The sequence below is a fragment of the Eulemur rufifrons genome, chromosome 7, assembly GCF_041146395.1.
Source record: "Eulemur rufifrons isolate Redbay chromosome 7, OSU_ERuf_1, whole genome shotgun sequence".
Taxonomy (NCBI): Eukaryota; Metazoa; Chordata; class Mammalia; order Primates; family Lemuridae; genus Eulemur; species Eulemur rufifrons.
This window is the reverse complement of record NC_090989.1, coordinates 274,438,377-274,458,204: the sequence shown is the minus strand read 5'-3', so window position 1 is coordinate 274,458,204 and position 19,828 is coordinate 274,438,377. Positions and strand designations below refer to the sequence as shown.

General features: G+C 45.8%; 1 protein-coding gene across 3 annotated transcripts in view; it reads left to right on the top strand.

Annotated features, from left to right (window-relative positions):
- Positions 1 to 6,519: 6,519 nt before the first annotated feature.
- TTLL11 (tubulin tyrosine ligase like 11) overlaps positions 6,520 to 19,828 on the top strand; it is a 222,328-nt gene continuing 209,019 nt past the window's right edge. Inside the window, exons 1-2 of one of the 3 annotated variants that reach the window (XM_069474611.1) lie at positions 6,520 to 6,751; positions 6,806 to 7,192. In XM_069474611.1, coding sequence (XP_069330712.1) covers positions 6,677 to 6,751; positions 6,806 to 7,192 — 462 coding nt within the window. In that variant the 5' untranslated portion in view covers positions 6,520 to 6,676. The other 2 variants (XM_069474610.1, XM_069474612.1) reach the window with 2 other exon arrangements.

Genomic DNA, 19,828 nt, shown 5'->3' with positions numbered 1-19,828 from the left:
CCCATTCCCCGGGGCTTCCCTCCCGAACTCCCACGCACAGTGTGGCTACGTGGTGGGCAGAGTGGGGAGGGTGCTCATTTCACAGACGTCACGTGGTGTTTGCTGTGGATGCCCCAGTCTCCCGTTGTGTTTGCAAATGCCTCTCCACGCCAAGCAGATCATGTGCGGCATGGCTTCTTAAGAGTGGAGTCGGTTAAAGTTTATTTTATTTTAAACAAAATTAATCCAGGCTATTAGAAGTCAGAAAAGTGGTTGCCCTAGGGTGGGGCTTCCAGAATGCCAGGAATGTTCTGATTCTTGATCTGGGTGTTGGTTTCATGGCTGTGTTCAGTGTATGAAAATCCATCGAACTTTTCTATATGTATATTATTCATTAAAAGTTTCAAAAATTTCAAAACTCCATTTTTTTTTTTTTTTTTTTATAAATTCCTCCTTCATCCCTACAGCCTTGGCAGAACTGTAGATACAGAACTGTAAATCCTGAGGCAACAATCCCTGGGCTAAGTAGTCCAACTCCATAAACACAACCTATTCTGTGCCAGGCCCTGTGCTGGGGACCCAGGGACTGAATCGTTCACAGACCAGTCCTGGAGGAGCTCCTGGTCCAGTGGGGACAGAGAAGTGTGGCCCAGCTTGAGAGGGGGCCAGAGAAGCGGGTCAGAGAGGACGGAATGGCAGGCTGCCTCCTAGGGAAGGAAACACGTAGTCCAGAGGGATGTAGGGACATAACAGCAATTAGCAGGTTACTGAGGGCTTCTGTTTCTGTCCTAAACGCTTTTCCATATGGTGGCTAATTTAATCCTCAAAGTAACGGTAATGCTGGGAGGTAGGTACTATCATTTTCACCTTTTTACAGCTGAGAAGAGTCCCGGCAGGGCCAGGTCACCTACTTATGTTAACACAGAAGCAGCCAGGAGGTGGGAGAGGGGAGACTTGGACCCAGGCAGTCAGCTTCAGAACTTAAGTTGCACCTCCGTGCCCAGCTGTCTTGCGGGAAGAGAAGTTAAACGCCCTGTTACACAGCAGGGCTTGGCACACAGATGTGCTCAATGAACGAGGACTGTAATTGTCATTCAAAAAGAAACAACCTATTCGAGGAAACGATAGCCTGAAACTGCACGTGAAGCTTTCTGCTCATTCAAGAGTGATCACCGGCTTTCCAGGAACCTGGGTGCGCCAGGGTGCTCTGTCACCCGCTATCTGAGAAGAGAAAGACGTTTCGTCTGGGCCTGAAGGATCCGCTGAGCAGACAGGGGGTCAGGTGGTGTGGGGCGCACCAGGCAGAGGGAGCAACAGTAGAGAAAGCTCACAGGTGCAAAAGAACGTGTGTTTGCAGACAGCCAGGCGGGAGCTGCCCCGACGCATGCACCTTGGGACCTTCCCCACGCCTTCGCCAACGCTTAAAAGGTGGACCTCGGGCGCCACCTGGTGGCGACCCCTGATACCAACAGGGCAGAAAAGAGCCGCTGGAGTAAAAGCTGCGCACATCCCTCTGCCCCCAACCCCCGACGGTCCCGTCCTCTTTCCCCACAAATGGATTTGCTGTAAAAGTGGTATAACAACAACTAAGGTAAATTTTTAATTTAACAATTACATTAATTTTCCATTTATCAAAGCAATGCATGTTTATTGTAGAAAATTCGGAAAATATAGAAAAGAATGAAGAAGAAAATGTCACCCTTAATTCTGTCACCCAGAGTAACCACTACTAACATTTTGGCACATTTGCTTCTAGCGTTTTTCTCTGCACAGAATTTTCACATGGCTGAGGATTAGTGTGTGTATATATTGATGTATATTTACATACCTATGACTCATGATGTTTAAATGTATGTTGAGTGTTTTTGCGGACAAAGGCTCGGTGTGGGAGTTGGTGTGTGTGTTGGGAGCCAGGTGCTGGCGTCAGACCCTTCTGAGTTTGGATTCCGTTTTTGCCGCCACTCGCTGTGTGACTTGGGCAAGCGATTCTGTGAGCAGCGATTTCCTTCACCATCTGTAAAATGTGCTCAACAATGGGCCCCATCCCAGCGCTGCTGTGGAGATGAAATGGCATGACGCAGCCAAAACGTTTGGTACAGTGCCTGGCACGCAGAGGTTACTGGCCAGTGAGAGCTTCCTGCGTGAAGCTTTGTCTTTCTGATTCTCGGCAGCAAGCTCTAGAAGTGGGATTGATTGCTGGGTTCAAGGACTGGAAGGGCCACGCATCAGGTTGCTACGGTTTGCCAAAATTGAGGGGAAAATTTCAAGCAGGATCGCCTGTCTCCGGCGCCGCAGCTGTTCTCATTTTCCTCCGCATTCTTCCAGGCCCTGTTTATGCAGAGCAGTTTTGAAGCGTCGTAATTACAATGCTTGCGCCAGTTCCCCTAGTGTTACATCATCGACATTTTCCTGGGCGGCTAAAACTGTCATTGACAGCGTTCGCCATAATTCGCTTAACTATTTCCTTATTGTTGAATATCTGGCCAGTTTAGTTTTTCATTCATTCATTCGTTCATTCATTCAAGAAATAGTCACCGAGTGCCTGCTCTCTGCCAGGCACGGAACTAGGTATCGGGACGTTTTGGTCAACAAGAGCCATGCACCCCTCACTCTGGCACCTGCACTGGGGCTGGCGAGACAGCCCACAACACGCAGACACACAAGTAACGCTCTAACGACCGCTGGCAGCCCCAGTGGCTGTGGTGAGTGGCACGAAGGAAAAGGACAGAGCTCCTGCAGAGAGCTCCTTTATTTACACGTTTGTGTATCTGGGGAAGGAATCCTCCTCCCTAATTCTAACCTGCCCTTTGCTCCTCAGTAGCCACACCTTAAGCTTCTCCTGGGGGCGTCTCGTATGGGGTGGGATTTTCCACTAACACATTTTAGAGTTTCCTGAGAAGGGAGAGGGTGCTGTGGTGTTCAGAGCCCTGACAACTGGGACTTGTTTCCTATTCTTCCTTCCTCCAAGGCTGTGCTTAAACCGGTCCAGTCTGCCCCCTGCCCTCTGCCCCCTGGAAGAGGCTGACGATGATCCTCTTCTTAACTCTGCTTGTGCTGCACCTTCTCCGCATCTCCCCTCTCAGCACAGGACCGCCGGCAGCCCTGGGAGCCTGTGACCCAATCGGCAATAGCGCCCCCCTCTGGTGCACAAAGCCTCAACGGGTGCGTGGGGCGTGGTGGGCAGAGCACACACACTGGGTTTTGACCCTTATGACGCACCTTGCATGACTGCGGCAGCCCTGCCCACAGCTCTGAGTGACACCACCTAACTTCCTGTCCACTGGGTTCTTACTCCACCTCGAAGGCTCCTCTTACATGAAGTCTGATCTGGCTTTGTAATTCACAGTAAATTCTCCATTCCTCAAATGCCTAAATAATTTTTATTTTTTACCCTTTGCCTTGTTTGGCATTTAATTGTGGACTGCCTTGTGATTCCTATTGTTTTCCTCTCTTGTGTCATTATTTCATCTGAAGAAGTCTGATTTAGACGGAGAGATCAGAGGCATCTCTGCAGATGTATCATGTACACTGAACCTGGAAGGAGAAGTAGGCAGAGACCTAGAAAAAGTGTGTTCTAGGCAGAGGGAAGGCCATGTGCAAAGGCCCTGAGGCAGAATAGGTACTGGGATGCAAAGCAAACATGAATATCTCCATGTGGGATAGTCTTTCCAGATTGGACAAATAAAGTTGAAAATAACTCATTAATTAATACATTCATATCACTTTCTGAGGGCCACTGTGTTCAAGCCCTAGGAGACGGGGACACAGAGATGAATCAGACCAGATTTGTTCCTACTCAGGCTAATGGGGAGGCTGAGATGATTTCTCTATAGTGTGACAGACCACAGGAGAGGTATCAATGGGTGTCATTAGAAGAGTAGAAAGAGTAATTATTTGGGGCACTGAGAAAAGCTTATCCAAGATGACACCCAAGCTGAGTCTGAGTTTGCCAGGTAGAGACACAGAGGAAGGGGAAGTCCAAGCAGAGGGAACGGTGTGTACAAAGGCATGGAGGCAGGGCGGGAGGCGATTTCAGAAATGGTAATCAGGGCTGGGTGCAGTGGCTCAGGCCTGTAATCCCAGCACTTTGGGAGGCTGAGGTGGGAGGATCACTTGAGAACAGGAGTTTGACACCAGCCTGGACAACATATCGAGACCCTATGTCTATAAAAAGTAAAAAAAATTAGCCAGGCTTGGTGGCATGTGCCTGTAGTCCTTGCTACTTGGGAGGCTGAGACAGGAGGATTGCTTGAACCCAGGAGTTTGAGGCTGTAGCGAGCTATGATCACACCACTGCACTCTAGCCTGAGTGACAGAGTGAGACCCTGTCTCTGAAAAAAAAAAATGGTAATCAGGAAGGGTCTGTTAGGACAATTAATGTGCTTGGACTTTATCTGTAAGTGGCAGGAAAACAGGGGAGGTGTCTAAGCAGGAGAGTGGCAGGTCTGGCTGCAGTGCGGAGAATGGACAGGGGCAGAGACTGGAGCCAGGGAGACTGGGGTGTGCGTGTGTGTGTGTGTGTGTGTGTGTGCGCGCGCGCGCGCGCACTGCAGAGGCCCAGGCCAAGGGCAGAAGCCTGAGTTGGGGTAGTGATGAAAGGGACAGATAAGAGAGGAAAGACGGTCAATGTAGAACATGTAATACCTGGTGACAGACTAGTTTCAGGAGGCCAGGGAGAGGGTTAAGACTTGGCAATTTGCAAGCATGGATGACTGAATGAAGGTGGCGCCACTTGCTGAGACCAGTGGCACCAGGAGGATTTGGGGATAGAGTGGTGAAGAGAGATGGGGGGGGGGGGTGCCGTGAGGGCTTCTTATTGGTACCGCAGACAGCTCCAAGAATCTTCAGAGGCCTTGAAATAGAGTCCAGTCATTCTTGATCTTGGCTGCCTTAGGATCAGCAGAGGTGCCAATTCAACATGCAGACTCCCAGGCCCACTCAGATGCTCTGCATCAAAGTCTCCAAGGGTGGGGTGGGCTTCAGGAGCCTGAATTCTACATAAGCACCCCAGGTTGCTCTGATGCAGGTGTAAGTAACAGCATGGTGTATCCACACTTCCAGAAACACGGACATAAAACCGCGGTGGGCTCCAAGGGAACAGGTGAGAGCGCCATCTGCTGCTAAGAAGGAGGTTTGGACCTCCTGAGTTTAAGACTTGGTCATTTCAAGGCAGTTTAGTTTATTCACCAGTGAAACTCGGGGCCAAAGCAAAGAAACAAGACGTCTGGAGAGATGAGAGAGAAGGAGGGGCCACCTCCCTCGATAACTTCTGTGTTCCTTTCACCCTATAGCGTAAAGCGTGGCAAAGCTCACTGTGTGCAGTCATGGTCACTCATCAGTCTGGGATGCCGTTACACCTTCCCAACCCCGTTCCCTAAAAAAACAAATGTGGCTCCTTCGGGTGGGAGGGGAGAGCCCTCTCCCTGGTTTAGCTTAAAAAATATATGGCAAACCCAAGGCACTGAAAGCAGGGACTCGAACAGATATTTGTTTACCAATGTTAACAGCAACATTATTCACAATAGCCAAAAGGTGCAAACAACCCAAATGTCCATTCACGGATGAATGCATGAACACAACGTGGTGTATGCACACGATGGAAAATTATTCAGCCTTAAAAAGGAGTGAAATTCTGACACATGCTGCAACATGGATGAACCAGGAAGACATGCTAAGTGACATAAACCAGACACTAAAGGACAAATATTGTATGATTCCACTTCTATGAGGTGCTCAGAGCAGTCAAATTCATAAAGGCAGGGAGTGGAACGGTGGCTGCCACGGGCTGAGGGAGAGGGGAATGGGTGGTTAATGTTTAACCGGCACAAATGGGAGCGTGAAAAGTTCTGCAGAGGGATAGTGATGACGGTTGCACAACAGTGTGAATGTACTGAATGCCACTGAACTGTCCACTAAAAGTGGTTAAAATGGTGCATTTTGTTATGTGTATTTTGCCACAATAAAAAAGTGCCCTAACAAGAAGCAGTGGTTATGTCCTCACCTCGACTGGGAATCTGCAGGGCTCGCGCCTCCCAGCGGGAGCTCCCCGAGCGCAGGGGAAGGTGATTCCTCTCAGTCTGGGGGCTCTCGAAGGATCGGAAAAGGTTTTCTTCCAACGGAACACTCGCCGCTCCCGTAGGGCCCGGGCTTGCGATAGCCATCCTCAGACTGGAGAGGTTCCCGCGCGCGGGTCGCGGGGTGGCGGTGCCTCCCCGTCGGACCGGGAGTTACGCCGGTGGGTGTGGGGGAGCCTCTTGTTTGAGATGGATGTCTCTTCCCCCGAGTCCCCACGCTCAGGAGCCCCTGTGTGCGCAACAGCTCTCCGTCCCCGATCTCACCTGCGACCTCTCCTCTCCACTCTCTACGCGCTCCGACACTTGGCAGGTTCTCCAGGTGCGCGCGCCAAAGCGGCTTTTTGCCCTCTTCCAAGATGGCCGCCGAGGCCTCTGTGACAGGCCTGGTCACGTGGACACCCTCGCCTATGAGGTCGCTGGGGCTTGGTTGGCGATTGTCCCTTCCCGGACCCCGTCTCGAGGCGGCGACTGCCCCTGTCAACCCGAGCCTGAGCGATCATGGCAACGGGCTCGGGCGGGGAGCGCTTGGCGGCGGCGGCAGCGGCTGCCGTTTGGTCGCGGGCCGGGGCGGCGGAGCGGCGGCGGCGGCGGCGGCACTGGCACTGGCCCCGGCCCTGAGCGCCATGCGGCGGGGCAGCTCCGAGAGGGAGCTGGCGGCCCGGTGGGAGGCAGAGGCGGTGGCCGCTGCCAAAGCGGCGGCCAAAGCAGAGGCAGAGGCCAAAGCGGAGGCGGAGGCCAAAGCGGAGGCGGAGGCCAAAGCGGAGGCGGAGGCCAAAGCGGAGGCGGCGGCGGAGCAGGTCCGTGTGGACGCGGGCGCGGCCGGGGAGCCCGAGCGCAAGGTGAGGGAGGAGCAGCCCAAGGCCGCAGCCCGGGCGCAGCCCCGCGCGCCCGAGGAGGGGGACGCTCGTGTCCCCGCGCGGCCACTGCCCACGCTGCCCCCGGCCAACCCGAAGTCAGCGCCGGCGCGGGGCCTCTGCCCGCACGGGAAGCCCAAGAGCAAGGACCGAAGCTGTAAGCGGAGCTCGGGCCACCGTTCCGAGGAGTATGGCTCTCAGCGGCCCGTCACCGTGGACAGCTCCAAGGCCAGGACCTCCCTGGACGCCCTAAAGATCAGCATTCGCCAGCTCAAGTGGAAGGAGGTGAGGCCCGGCCCGGCCGCGTGGGCGCAGGGGGGTGGACAGGACGGCCTCAGAGGACCTGGCACGGCCCAGGCCAGGTCGGCTGGCTGGCGAGGGCCGAGCTCCCGCGGTGCCACCCTGGAGGCTTCTTGTCCGCTGCAACAAACTGCTCATCCTTCAAGGCCTAGCCCCAAAGTCACTTCCTCCAGGAAGGCTTCCTTGACCCCTGCAGGTCAAGTTAGCCACCCTCTCCTCTGGCTCCCCTACAGCTCTTTTTATGTCGCCAGCTCTCACTCAGTACTCACCTCTGCATGCTGTAGATAGTTGTTCACTTGTCTGTCTCCTCCACCAGCTTGTGAGTCCCTGGGGCCTGGGACTCTCCTCTCTTTCACTTCCTCATTGAAGTTAAGTGTTTGGCACTTACCGTGTGACTCTTGGTCAGTGTAACAGTTTGTATTTTGGAGGCAAACAGACCTAGGGTCTCACTCCATCCTGGTATTTAACTGTGTCACCTTGAGCAAGTCGCTTTGCCTCATAAGCCCATTACCTCCTCTGTAAGTTGAGGACAATAATACCTATCTCATCATTTTAATATTAGAAAACTCACTGCTTAGTGTTTTGTAGCACAAGTATGCAATAAATAGTAACTTATCTTACCATCGTATCCTTTCTTCCTCCACCGTCGTCATGATCACCATTACCACCACCACATCATCTTCATCACCATCATCATCATCGGTGCAGGCACTGTGTTTTATGTTCCAAGGCTTGACATATAGCAGGCGTCAGTAAGTGGTGGATGAAAGGGTGAAGGAAGAGACGAGTTATTCATCCCTGGGCCCATTTTAGGCAGACGGGGGCTAGGAGGAAGCACCAGTGAGTTGGCCGAGTGGATAAAGCCATTTACTTTATTTGTAACGTATGGGTTATTTAATGTGCTTTCGGAAGTGCTAGGATTTTGATTCAGGGTAGCCGAGTGTGGACACTTAGACCCAGATGGTCTGTTGATGGTAGCAGGGATCTGCAGCAGGCAACCTGAGGACTCAGGCACTTAGTCCTGTGCCTTGGGATGGTAGACATTCAGTAATGGCTTTTTGAAGTTGAAGCATGCAGAGAGCTGACCACAGAAAGGATTGATGTGGTCACAGTGTTGACGTGAGTCATTTGGTTTGGAGGGAAGTTAAGCATCAAGGCAGGGCAACTTCCAGGTGGGTGGAGTTAGCCACTGGGGAAATCACTCTCCAGGGGTCAGGGCCCCCAGCTTGGGGGCTTGGAATTCAGGGGAGGACTTTCATCCTGGGGAAACCTGGGGTAGACTCCCAGTCCTAGGGTGTCCGGATTTCTAGATGGGGTTCCACATCCGGGCCAGGGATATGAGGCCCAGACAGGGTAAAACTGAACAACTGGTCAGTGCCATGGTCCTAATGAAAAGAGAACCCCGTGACTGAAACCAGGCCACAGAGTCAGGCTAGAAAGATTGGCCCAAGCGGGGCCTGTGCTTAGCTTAACTCTGTGGAAGAGAGAGACATGAAACAGGATCGTGTTCATTAGGAGAGATGGGGTTAGGTGGACTCATACATCCCAGCCCAGGTTCATTCACTCATTCTGTAAATGTCCACTATGGAGGTGCCAAGTTCTGTGCCGGGCCCTGGGAAGCAAGCATGCTTAAGATGTGACCCTTGCCCTCAAGAACCTTATAGTTAAATAGAGAATAAAACACAAGTCAAGAAATAATTTTATTAATAGTAATTACAGGGCCATTGCTTCTGCTTTCTGAAATGTTCCCTTCTCAGTTATCTGTGCAGCTTACTCTGTCACTTCTTCAGATCTCTGATCAAATGCCACCTCCCCAGAGAGACCTTCCTCAGTGATCCCCACCAGTCCCCAGCCCTTGATCGTCTTTTTTTTTCATAGCACTAAACTCCACCTGGCATTTTATTATTTGTTATTATGTATTATTAGTTTATTGTCTGTTTCTCTCACTAGAATGTAAGCTCCATGAGGGCAGGGGCTTTGTTTTGTTTACTGCTGTACCAGCAGGTGCTTGGCACATAGAAGTTACTCAATAAATATTTGTTGAATGGATGAATACATTATGTGATGAGTGTTTCTCTATGTGAAGGTATCTGTGCTGTGGGAGGTAGAGGAGGGGCAGCCCAGAAGGGCTTCCTGGAGGAGACAAACTGGAGCTGAGTCCTGAGTGCTGAAGATGAGCTGGAGTTATTTAGGGGCTGTGGACTTTGGGTCGCTGGTAGAGGGAGTGGTTTGGGGAAAGCAGAGATCCGTTCGGGGCTTTGCATGTATTTCGGTACGTCTGGATCAAAGAGTGGGAGGTGAAATGGTGAGAGCCGAGGCTGCAGAATGAGCGGGGTCAGATCATGTGCCACACTATGGGAGCTGGACCTGTTTTGGGAAGGAAGGCTGTGTGAGCCATCACAGAATTTTAAGGTTTTTCCAGGTACTAGCTGTGCTAGTTTGGGCAAGTGAGTTAAACTGTTCAGGCCTCAGTTTGCTTATCTGTAAAATGGGGGTGGGTAGAACTAGTTGAGTGGGTCCCAGTCTCTCTACTGCAGCAGCCACATAATGGTAATGTTAATCTGCCTGAGACCTTGGCACTGGTCAACCCAGTGGGGTGGGTGGCTTCCAGGGCACCATCTCTAACCGCCCCCTTCACCCCAACCCTGCCTTTTTCTCCCACTCATAAAGCATATTGGCATGTAGGTGGAAATGCTCAGTCTAGTATATTTTAAAACATAATCCACTCACAACAATAAGACTTTACTACACATGTATGATTATTTCCTTAATGTCACTCTTCTCCGTTAGTCCGTGAGGTTCTGAAGGCAGCGGTGGTGTCTGACTTGTGTCCCTGCTGCACAGCACATTGTAGATGCTCAATAAATATTCATCAAAGGAATGATGGAATGCTTGCAACATCTCACATCTCCTCTTGACACCCTAGAATGTGGCTTTTGAAAAGTGCCAGAGTAGATAAACTTTAAAGTTCCATCCTGCTTTAAATTATGATTATGGTATTCTCAGTACCTCCTACAAAGTTGACTGCGTGAAAAGTAACATATATATAAACCTGGGACTGACAAAGTGCAAACAAAAGACCTGTCTAGGCCTGTGCTTCCCCATCTGTTATGGGGGCGATGTTGCATAAGATAATCTCTTAACTCCCAGCACTGACGTTCTAGGATTGGGAACTTCTCCTGGGGGGTGGGGTGCGAGGGATTGAGCCACAGTGTCCCTTCCATGTCATGCTGTGTTGCTGCTGCAGGGTTTGGGAGGACCTAGCTGGCTGGCTTTGGCAGGAGTGGGTGAGTAGCCCAGGTAAGAAATAAGGTCATGAATACTAACCAGAGTGAAAGCTCTGGCTCCTTTTGCGGGTGCGTTGTGAGGAGCTGTGTAACATGGTCCACTTAACAGGGTGGCGCGGAGCCAGCATGTGAATTCAGAAGTTTGCTCGGCTGCAGGGCACACAGTCTCCCTTCTTTTTCCACTTTTCCTTATTCCACATGCATTTAACGACGACGATGATTAGGATAATAAACCTTTATAAAGCTGACTCTGTACCAGGTGCTGTTTGAAGTGCTTTACATATATACAAGCATTTGATTCTCCCAACAACCCAGTGAAGTAAGTGCCTTATTGTGTCCATTTCACAGATGAGAAAATTCTAGTACACAGTGGTTAACTTATCCAAGGTCATACAGCTAAAAAGAGGCAGAGCAAGCATTTGAAATAGGTATTCTATTTGAAACCAGGCTTCAGTTCTGTGTTCTCTGTTGGCAGACCCTGGGTTAGGGGTTGCAGATGTAGATGGGAACAGTATATACTCCTTGGCCTCCTTGGCCTCCGGGAGCTCCCAGTCCTGCAGACACACAGTTACAGTCCTGCAAACACAGAGTTCCAGTCCAATCTGGGAGGTGAGTGGGTCAAGGGCATTTCCTGCAGAGTAGGAACAAAGCAGGGAGTACAGACCAGGTTTTCTATGCAGGGTGGGGTGATGGAGGTTTGAGGGGCATGCTGGGGAGTGGAGAGAGATGAAGAAGGAGCCAGATCGCGGAGCACGTTGAAGGGCATGCCAAGAAGCTTGTGCTTCTGACGGAATCTGATCACAGATTGCTCGCCATATATAGCCCCGGCCTCCCTTGCCCACTCTCCTTCAGTCCCAAGTGAGCCACGCCAACTCTCGGATGATTCAGTTTTCAGTCGTATCCATTCTGGTTAGGTCTAATTTAACTGTGTCCGCAATGTTGAATTTGCTTCTGAAAGGGAAAATTCACAGATGTTAGTTCTGTAAACTTGTAGATAAGACTGAAGTTTTGCTCCAATAGCAAAACCATGTTTACAGAATCACCACTGAAGCTGCAATATGAAAGAGAGGGATGGTGCCCGGCTCATGGCAGTTGCTCAATATTTACGGAACTGTATGGGCCCCTTCCAGTCTTGCAAACTTCTCTGCCCATCCCCTGCATATTCCTTTGTCACTTTGCCACTGTCAGTAATGAAAACCTTAGAGGAAAGACACCAAAGAGAATAAATGCCACTTTTGTTGTGAGCTGCCCTCCTTGGAGATATAGGTTGTGTATATGTGCACAGTGGTGCCATGGGCACCAGCTGCCATGAATGAGGGCTCTGAGAGATTCGACAGTGGGAGCTTTGTTGGTGACAGTTTGCATCAGCCCCTGTCCTGGGATCTGTTACAGTCTGAGTTCTGTTTTTCAGAGACTCCAAATCATGCATTGTTTTCTGAAATTTATCTAGCCTTTCTTCAGAACATGTATACACTTACTATATTGTCCTACTTACAACTTGTATAATATTAGTTACTGCTTATTAAATATCTATTAATATTATATGCTAAGCATTGTACTAAGTGCTTCATGCTCATTAAAACTACACTGAGCATTTACTGTAGGTTATTTAATCCTCCCAGCAGTCCTCTGAAATAGACGCCATTATCGTTTTCAACTTACAGATGAGGGAGCCGATGTTTGGAGACGGGTTGGTACAGGGCTAGCCCGAGGTCCACTCAGGTAACAAGTGGCAGAGCTGTCCAGGGCCTGCGCTTGTGGCCAGTTTTCAATCCTATAGTGTCGTCTTTGCTATTAATAACAACTGTGCTGCAAGGAGTTATTCTATTGTTGTCATCATCATCATCATCATTCCCAGATAACTATTGAAGAAACGGAGGTGGGCACAGCAAGTGAGAGAGTCGGCGTTCACAGGGTAGTCTGTCTGGTTCCAAAGCCCACTTTTAGGTATGTTTTATAATTATCCACTTCTTAACCCTCCCATTCCTCATCTGTCACTCAGAACCAGGACAGCAATGATGCAAATAGGACTTAAAATACAGCACGTTGAAATATACATCCCGCCTGGCAGAGGGAGCACTTCGTGTCTGCCAAGCCCTGTCTTGCCGCTGCCCACAGAGGAGGCGCGATTCCTGTGCCATTTGACTAGCCGAGTTGCCGTCCTCCCCCGCGGAATGTGAGCCTGCTATTTGACTCCCTCCATCGCAGATTCCTTCTGGAAGAAAGCAGAGTATAAAATGAAAAATTGGATAGTTTAACCTTCCCTCCCTTTCTAGTTTCAATGATAGTCATTGCAATTTACTTGCCATTTTTTGAAAACAGCATTCCATTTAAGAACGGTTTATGCCCTACTCCATCAAATGTTCCCCTTCAACAGACATGTTATTTTAATGTCTAATCCACCGGAATTTTTCCTTTGCAAGTTAAACTTGTCATAACATAAAAATCACAATTCACCACCACTGTTATTTGAACAATACAGTACATGTAATAGCTTCATGAATCCACACTAACTCCTTAAACAGTCCTTTGAAAGACAATAAATTCCAAGGGCTCATATTCAAGTTCTATAACTACTACAAATTAAAATTTTGGTGTTTTTTAAAGCAGGTGTTGTAATTCCTAGGCTGCTTTGTTTATTATAAAGCATATACCGTGTATTGTGCCTGAATTTTGGTAATGTTTTAGATTCTGGTTTTGTATCAGCAGAAGTTGAATGCAACAATTCAGTCATATGTTTCATTTTTCTTTCAAATCTATTCCTTGAAAAGAACATATTGTAAAAGTAATCAGCCACTATTTAAGAGGCTTCTTTAAGGAGGAGGTGTTGTGTTCTGGAGTTAGCACAGGCTTTGAAGTCAGACAGATGTGGGTTAAAATCCTCGCCTCTAATTGCTGTGTGGCTAAACTGGTCGTGTACTAAATACAGAACCTCAGTTTCTCCAGCTGTGACAGTGGATTAGTGACACCCATCTTGCAGAACTTTTGTGAGATTAAATGAAGGAATGTATGTAAATTGCCTTAACCCAGTGCTTGGCACACTGTAGGTATTCAGTTAGTGTTGATTCTTTTCCTTCTACCTTCTATTGGGTAATTACAGACATTGGTTATTTGATCTGTTAATATATATTTTTTTAAATAGGGGAGAAACTATTATAGAATTTTTTCTGCATATATATAGATTACTGGTTAACCAGAACAGACATGACCAGCTTATTTGATTCATCTAATAAATATTTTGAGACCTACTTTGTGCCAGGTTGTGTTTGGGCACTTGTGATACAGCAGATGACAAAAACACATGAAGATGGCTGTGGGATAAGGGACAGTTACATTTGGGTGAATGTCAACTGGGTGTCCTCTAGGTTTAAAATCTTTAATACTGACAGCTTTTTTTCTTTTTAAATCTATTATACTTTTAAAGTTTGATGAGTTTAATTAAATATTTTAAAGTTTCCATTCTGGAGCTGGTGCCTGTCTCATACTTTGGTGTATTGATTATATACATCACCATAGGACACTCATTTTGTCTATTTGAGTGACATGAGTATCCTGACTTTGGGTTCACAAAACAAATGAGGTGACTGTTTCACGGGTTGAAATAATCCGAGGTGGTTGTAAATGGACATTGCCATCGGCTGCGTGGAAAAGAGACCAATTTCCTGGGCTGATTTCGTTGCTGTTTGCTTTCATCCGTAGGCAGCCCTCCCAGTGATCCTGGAAAGACCACAGCCGGGCACGGGTTTGAGTCTTGGCTCTGTCACGCGGTGACACTGGACAAGTTGCCACAGGTTCCTCATCTCTAAGAAAGAGCATAAAATACTTGCCGGGGTTGTTGTGAGGATCAGGTCAGCAAATCTTTAAAGTGCCTGGCACTTTAAGAATCCACGTAGGTTTGGCTTTCCCTCTGATGAAGTTCTATGACATTTTAATTAAATTTTATAACCAAAAAATCGATGGTGTGAGAGGCAGATAAGCATGCCGTTGCTTTGATTAGTTGTGAGCTCCTTTCCTCGTGGTTGCTCCTCTGGAGCTGAGTCCTGTCCCTGAGATTCTTCCACAAAGGCTATTGTTTTCCTGCAGAGAACAATTATCGTGTTTCTCTATTCCAGGTGTATTGGTATCTCTCCCTGCTCACATCAAACCGTGCCTTGCCTTGACAGCTGCCTCCGCTGCCATTTGTATACACATTTGTTTCCCTTGGTGTTTTTGAACCATTATTTAGTAATTTTTATAAATGCTTTGTAAGTCCTAGCAGGCATTTCTGCCAGATCCTTCCCTTCTCCCATCTGCCTCTCTGTCATCTCAGTAAAACCTTCCTGTCTTTGATGAAGCTAGACGTGGAAGCAGTTTATCTCCCGTGTAGTCTTCCCTGGGTAGAGTTTTATTTTTCCAATAAGTCCTTTCGCGCTTCTGCCTAGAACTCTGATGAAGGCCGGTTTTCATATTTTGTTCTCCATGCTCATAGGGAGATTTTATTTCTCACTGTGTCAGAACTATGGTTTACTGGGATTTTAAAAAGCAACAATGGACACTTTTCTGGACATCTTAGATTATATACAAATACCTTTATTGAAATTCCAGAAACAGTACGTGATTATAAAAATTTATACAGTTCCTAAGCATATAAAATAAAAACTGAAAATCTCCATCCCCCAATCCCCTCCCTTCCCCTCTTCACTCTTTCTCTCTTCCCCTCCAATTCTGCTCTTTAGAGGTAACACCAGGATTACAGTTTGATATCTGTCTTTACAGATTTTTTTCTTTTTCTTGTATGTGTCAGGCTAGCTAAATTGTGCTATAGTAGCAAGAACCACAAAATAGCAGTGGCTTAATACAAGGAAAGTTTGTTTCTTGCTCACGTTGTGGGTTCAGTGGGGGTTGGGAGAGAGGGGCCTCATCATCGTGGTTATTCAGAGACCCAGGCTTCCACTGTGACACTTGCTTCCCTGAGTCACTGAGAGGAAGGGCACCTGGTAAATTTGCACTGGCTTTTGAAACCTCTACCCAGAAGTGACACATCACTTCTGCTCACATTACCTTCACCAAAGCAAGATACATGGCCATGGCTGACCTCAGAGGGGCTGGGGCCTCAGAGGGGCTGGGTCTCCCACCATGAGGGAGAAAGAGAATCACAGTGTTTGGTAAACTATGCTAATGACCACCACAATATTAATATGTGTATATATACATATGTGTATACATACAAAATATATATTGTATTTAAATGTGAATATACATATTTTATTGTATTTTTAAAATGCAGCACTTGTACCATGTATATAGTGTTTGGCAACTGCTTTTTTATCAGTACCCTGTGGATGTCTGTCTCTGTTAGTACGTATAGATTCATTTCATTTTAATAACCTAATAGTCCATTTTATGGATGTACTATAGTTTATTAACAGATATGATTTCCATATTTTTCTTTTCTGTTACAAAAAGTGATACAGTGAACATCATTATTCAGACATTTTAAGTGTGTATTTGTGTAAATACCTCTGTAGGATAAATTCCTAGGAATTGTTGGGTCAAAGGGTGTATATACACTTTGTATTTTGATGATTACTATCAAATTGCCATCAGGAGTGTTTGAGACTGCCTGTCTTCTCATATCCTCTCTAATACTGTATATTAATAATCTTCTAAATCTTTGCCAAAATGATAGGTAAAAATATGTTTTTTTAATTTACATTTCTCTGATTATCAATAAGGTTCAGATTTTTGCATAAGTTTATAAGTCGTGTGCATTGCTTCATCTGTGAAATGACTGAAATAGTTTTTGGTCATTCATCTTTTGGGTTTTGTTTGTTTACATTTATGTTTTTTCTTATTGGTTTATAAATGTTACGGATAGTTGCTTTTTATCTTACGTGTATTGTAAATATTTTTCCCTGTTGGTTGTTTAAACATCTAACAGATAATCATTTGCCTTGCATGGTCTACATTACTATAATTAAATTTTCTTTCTTCCCATTTACTAAAAACAGTTTTTAATTGTTATTGACTTGTTAGCTTAAGAAGGCAGCAGAAACACAATTCTTCCTCCAGGTGCTATGAAACGTCTAGTTAACAGGCTTCATGGAGAGCCTGAAAGTCTTATTTACATTTTCATGGAATTGGATATTGTATTTGGAACTTTAACATGCATTTATCTAACTTGAGTTTTCCTTTGTGCAGTAAGTAGGGTAGATTTCATTATTTCTGGTTGACAAATGTCAGTGCAATATAGGGTCAGATTTGGATTTGAATCCCCACTGCTTATTAGTTCTGTCACATGGGGCATCGTGATACTTATGGGTTTGCTGTCCCATTTTAATCATACGTAACGTGTATGGCAAGGTCAGTTTGCAGTCAGTGTTTGCTCTGTGAAGAGACAGACAGCGTAGAGCTAGAGGTTGGCTCTCCCGGCTCTCGAGTCAGGTCTTGTTCCAGGGGACTGTACTGCCCGTCTGAAGAGAGCATGGGTTCCTGGCCTGTTAGAAGTAAGACCAGTGGAAGTTAGTGTTTGTGTGAGTCCTTCAGTGCAGGACTGGGCTTTGAGCCTCGATGTTAGTTTTATTTAAAAGCATATTCCTCTCTTATATAAATAATCCTTGTACATTGCTTAAAATATTAAAAATATAGAAAAATATTTGAAAAAAATTTATAGTTCCACCATTGAGATGCAATGACTATTTTTGCTTTGAAGCATTTCTTTCCAGTATGTCTTCTGGGCATATATTTTTATGTTTTGCAAAGCTGATATAATTTTATTATATCATTAACATTAATGCCCACATTATAATTTAAACATTTTTCCTTGCTATACAACTTTTCATAAATGTCGTTTTAATTTCTACACTATATCTCACTCAGTGGGATGTATTTCATTATTTATTTTCCTGTTATTAAATGTTTAGATTGAGTCCTTTATCAAAAATTGTTCTAGAGTGTTTCTTTCCTATATTTCATATTATTTTTTGAGATAACTTTCCAAAAATGAAATAATTGGGTCACAGGGCATGTACATTTTTTTCTATTTCAGCTTATTGTGGGGGGTACAAAAGTTCAGGTTGCATACGTTGCCCATGTACCGCCCATCCCCCCAAGTCAGAGCTCCAGGCGTGTCCATTCCCCAGACAGTGCGCATTGCACTCATCATGTAGGCATGTACATTTTAAGGCTTTTGGAATGTACTGCCAAACTGCTTTCCAAAAGAGTTTTAGTAGTTTGTATTCAACTCTTACTGTGTGAGGGTTCCTATAAGTACTTACTTTTGAAGAATATAATGATAAATAATGAAGAAGGGAGTGAAACAAATGGATCTTCTCCAACCTATGGGTCCTGTCTTCACCAAATACTTAATTCTAATCATCAGTGCATAGTTCAAATCAGGGCATTTTGATATGACTCTTTCGGTGTAGCCACTGTGTCTAAATTAAAATAGCCATGTCAAAATGTAAGGTTACTCTTTTTAATAGTCAAATCATGTATTCAATAGACATGTTTGACTTATTCTCCATCCTTGACCTCGCCACCTCTAACTCCTTAGCTCATCCCTGATCTTTTACCATGGGGTAAGGCTTAAGCATTTAACACTTGGGCCATAAAACTGCTCAAAATTTCAACAGGTTATTTCTTAGGTTTTGTCAAAATATCTCTGGTGTAAAAAAAAGGGGGTACATTAAGAGCTGTATTAAAATGTCATATGCCATTATTAACCATTAGGCAAATGAAAATCAAATCCACAGTGAAATACCACTTCATACCTACTAGGATATCTATAACAAATGAGACAGAAAGTACGTGTTGGTGAGGGTGTGGAGAATGGTGCGTCCATCTTGAAAAACAGCTGGGCAGTTCCTCCAATGTTAAACATGGAATTACCACATCCTAGCAATTCACTCCTCATATATACCCAATTAAAATGAAAACATATCTCCACACAAAAACCTGTACACTAGCGTTCATAGTAGCATTATTTACAATAGCCAAAAAGTGGAAACAATCCACATATCCATCAGTAAAATGTGGTATATCCAGACAGTGGAATATTATTTGACCATAAAAAGGAATGAGGTACTGACACACACTACAACATGGATGGACCTTGAAAATATTATGCTAAGTAAAAAAATCCAGGCACAAAAGACCACATATTATGTAATTTCATTTATTAATATATGAAATATTCAGAATAGGGAACTCCATAGAGAGACAGAGAGTAAATTAGTGGTTGCTTAGAGCTAAGGGTAGGGGAGGATTTTGGTGTGGGAAATCGGGGGTGATTGCTAGTGGGTACAGGATTTCTTTTTGGGATGATGAAAATGTCCTAAAATTGATTGCAGTGTTGATGGCACAACTCTGAATATACTAAAAACCATTGAATTGTACATTTTGAATGGGTGCATTGTATGGGCTGGGAATTATATTTCAGTAAAGCTGTTAAAAACTGTCATATGCTCATCCCGTTCTTGTCATTGAACAGTACTTGTTTCCTAGGTAGTCATTGGAACCATGCTTCAGGGAATGAAGTAAGTTCAGTGTCACCTGTTAATTTTGCATTGCAATATCGCCTGTTACTGGTATTCTGACTCCTTGGACGCTTGGAGCTAACGAAATCCTGGGCTGGTTGCATAAGGTAGTATGCTGTCTGGCTGCAGCTGTAGCAGCGCTCCAGACCTTTTTCATAAGAATGAATCTTGGTTTTTTCGGGGGAAATTTTGAATATTTGCCTGAAGAATAAAGTTCAGACTCCTTATGAAGGGCCCATATGAAGTTTTCCATGACCTGAGATGCAGTATATCATGGTGGTTGAAAGCACGGATTTTGGACCCTCAAGATATGGGTTTGAAACAACTCACTATGTAACTTTTGGCATATTTTACTCAGAACCTCAGTTTATTTATCTATAAAATGGGCATAATATAACCATACTTCATGGAGTTGTTTGTTGCCAGCGTAAAAAGATATAGTAATATAAAGCACTTAGCCTGTAAAGCCTAATACATAGTGAAGACTCAGTTGAATTTTTTGTTTTTTATTAATGTCTGGCCCTAAACTTCTCTAGACTTACTTCCCCTGTTCCCTGCCTGGAACTTTATGCACTAATGACACCACACTGCATGTGATTTTCTTGAGCCTTCATGCTGTACCATTCCTCTTCGCCTTTGCTCAGGTTTTTCTTTCTCCTTGGAGTGCTCCCTCCCTTTCTTTGGCTAACTTTTTTTTTTTTTTTTTTTCTTTTTTGAAATAGAGTCTCCCTCTGTTGCCTGGGCTAGAGTGCTGTGGCAACAACTCACAGCAACCTCAAACTCCTGGGCTCAAGTGATCCTCCTGTCTCAGCCTCCCG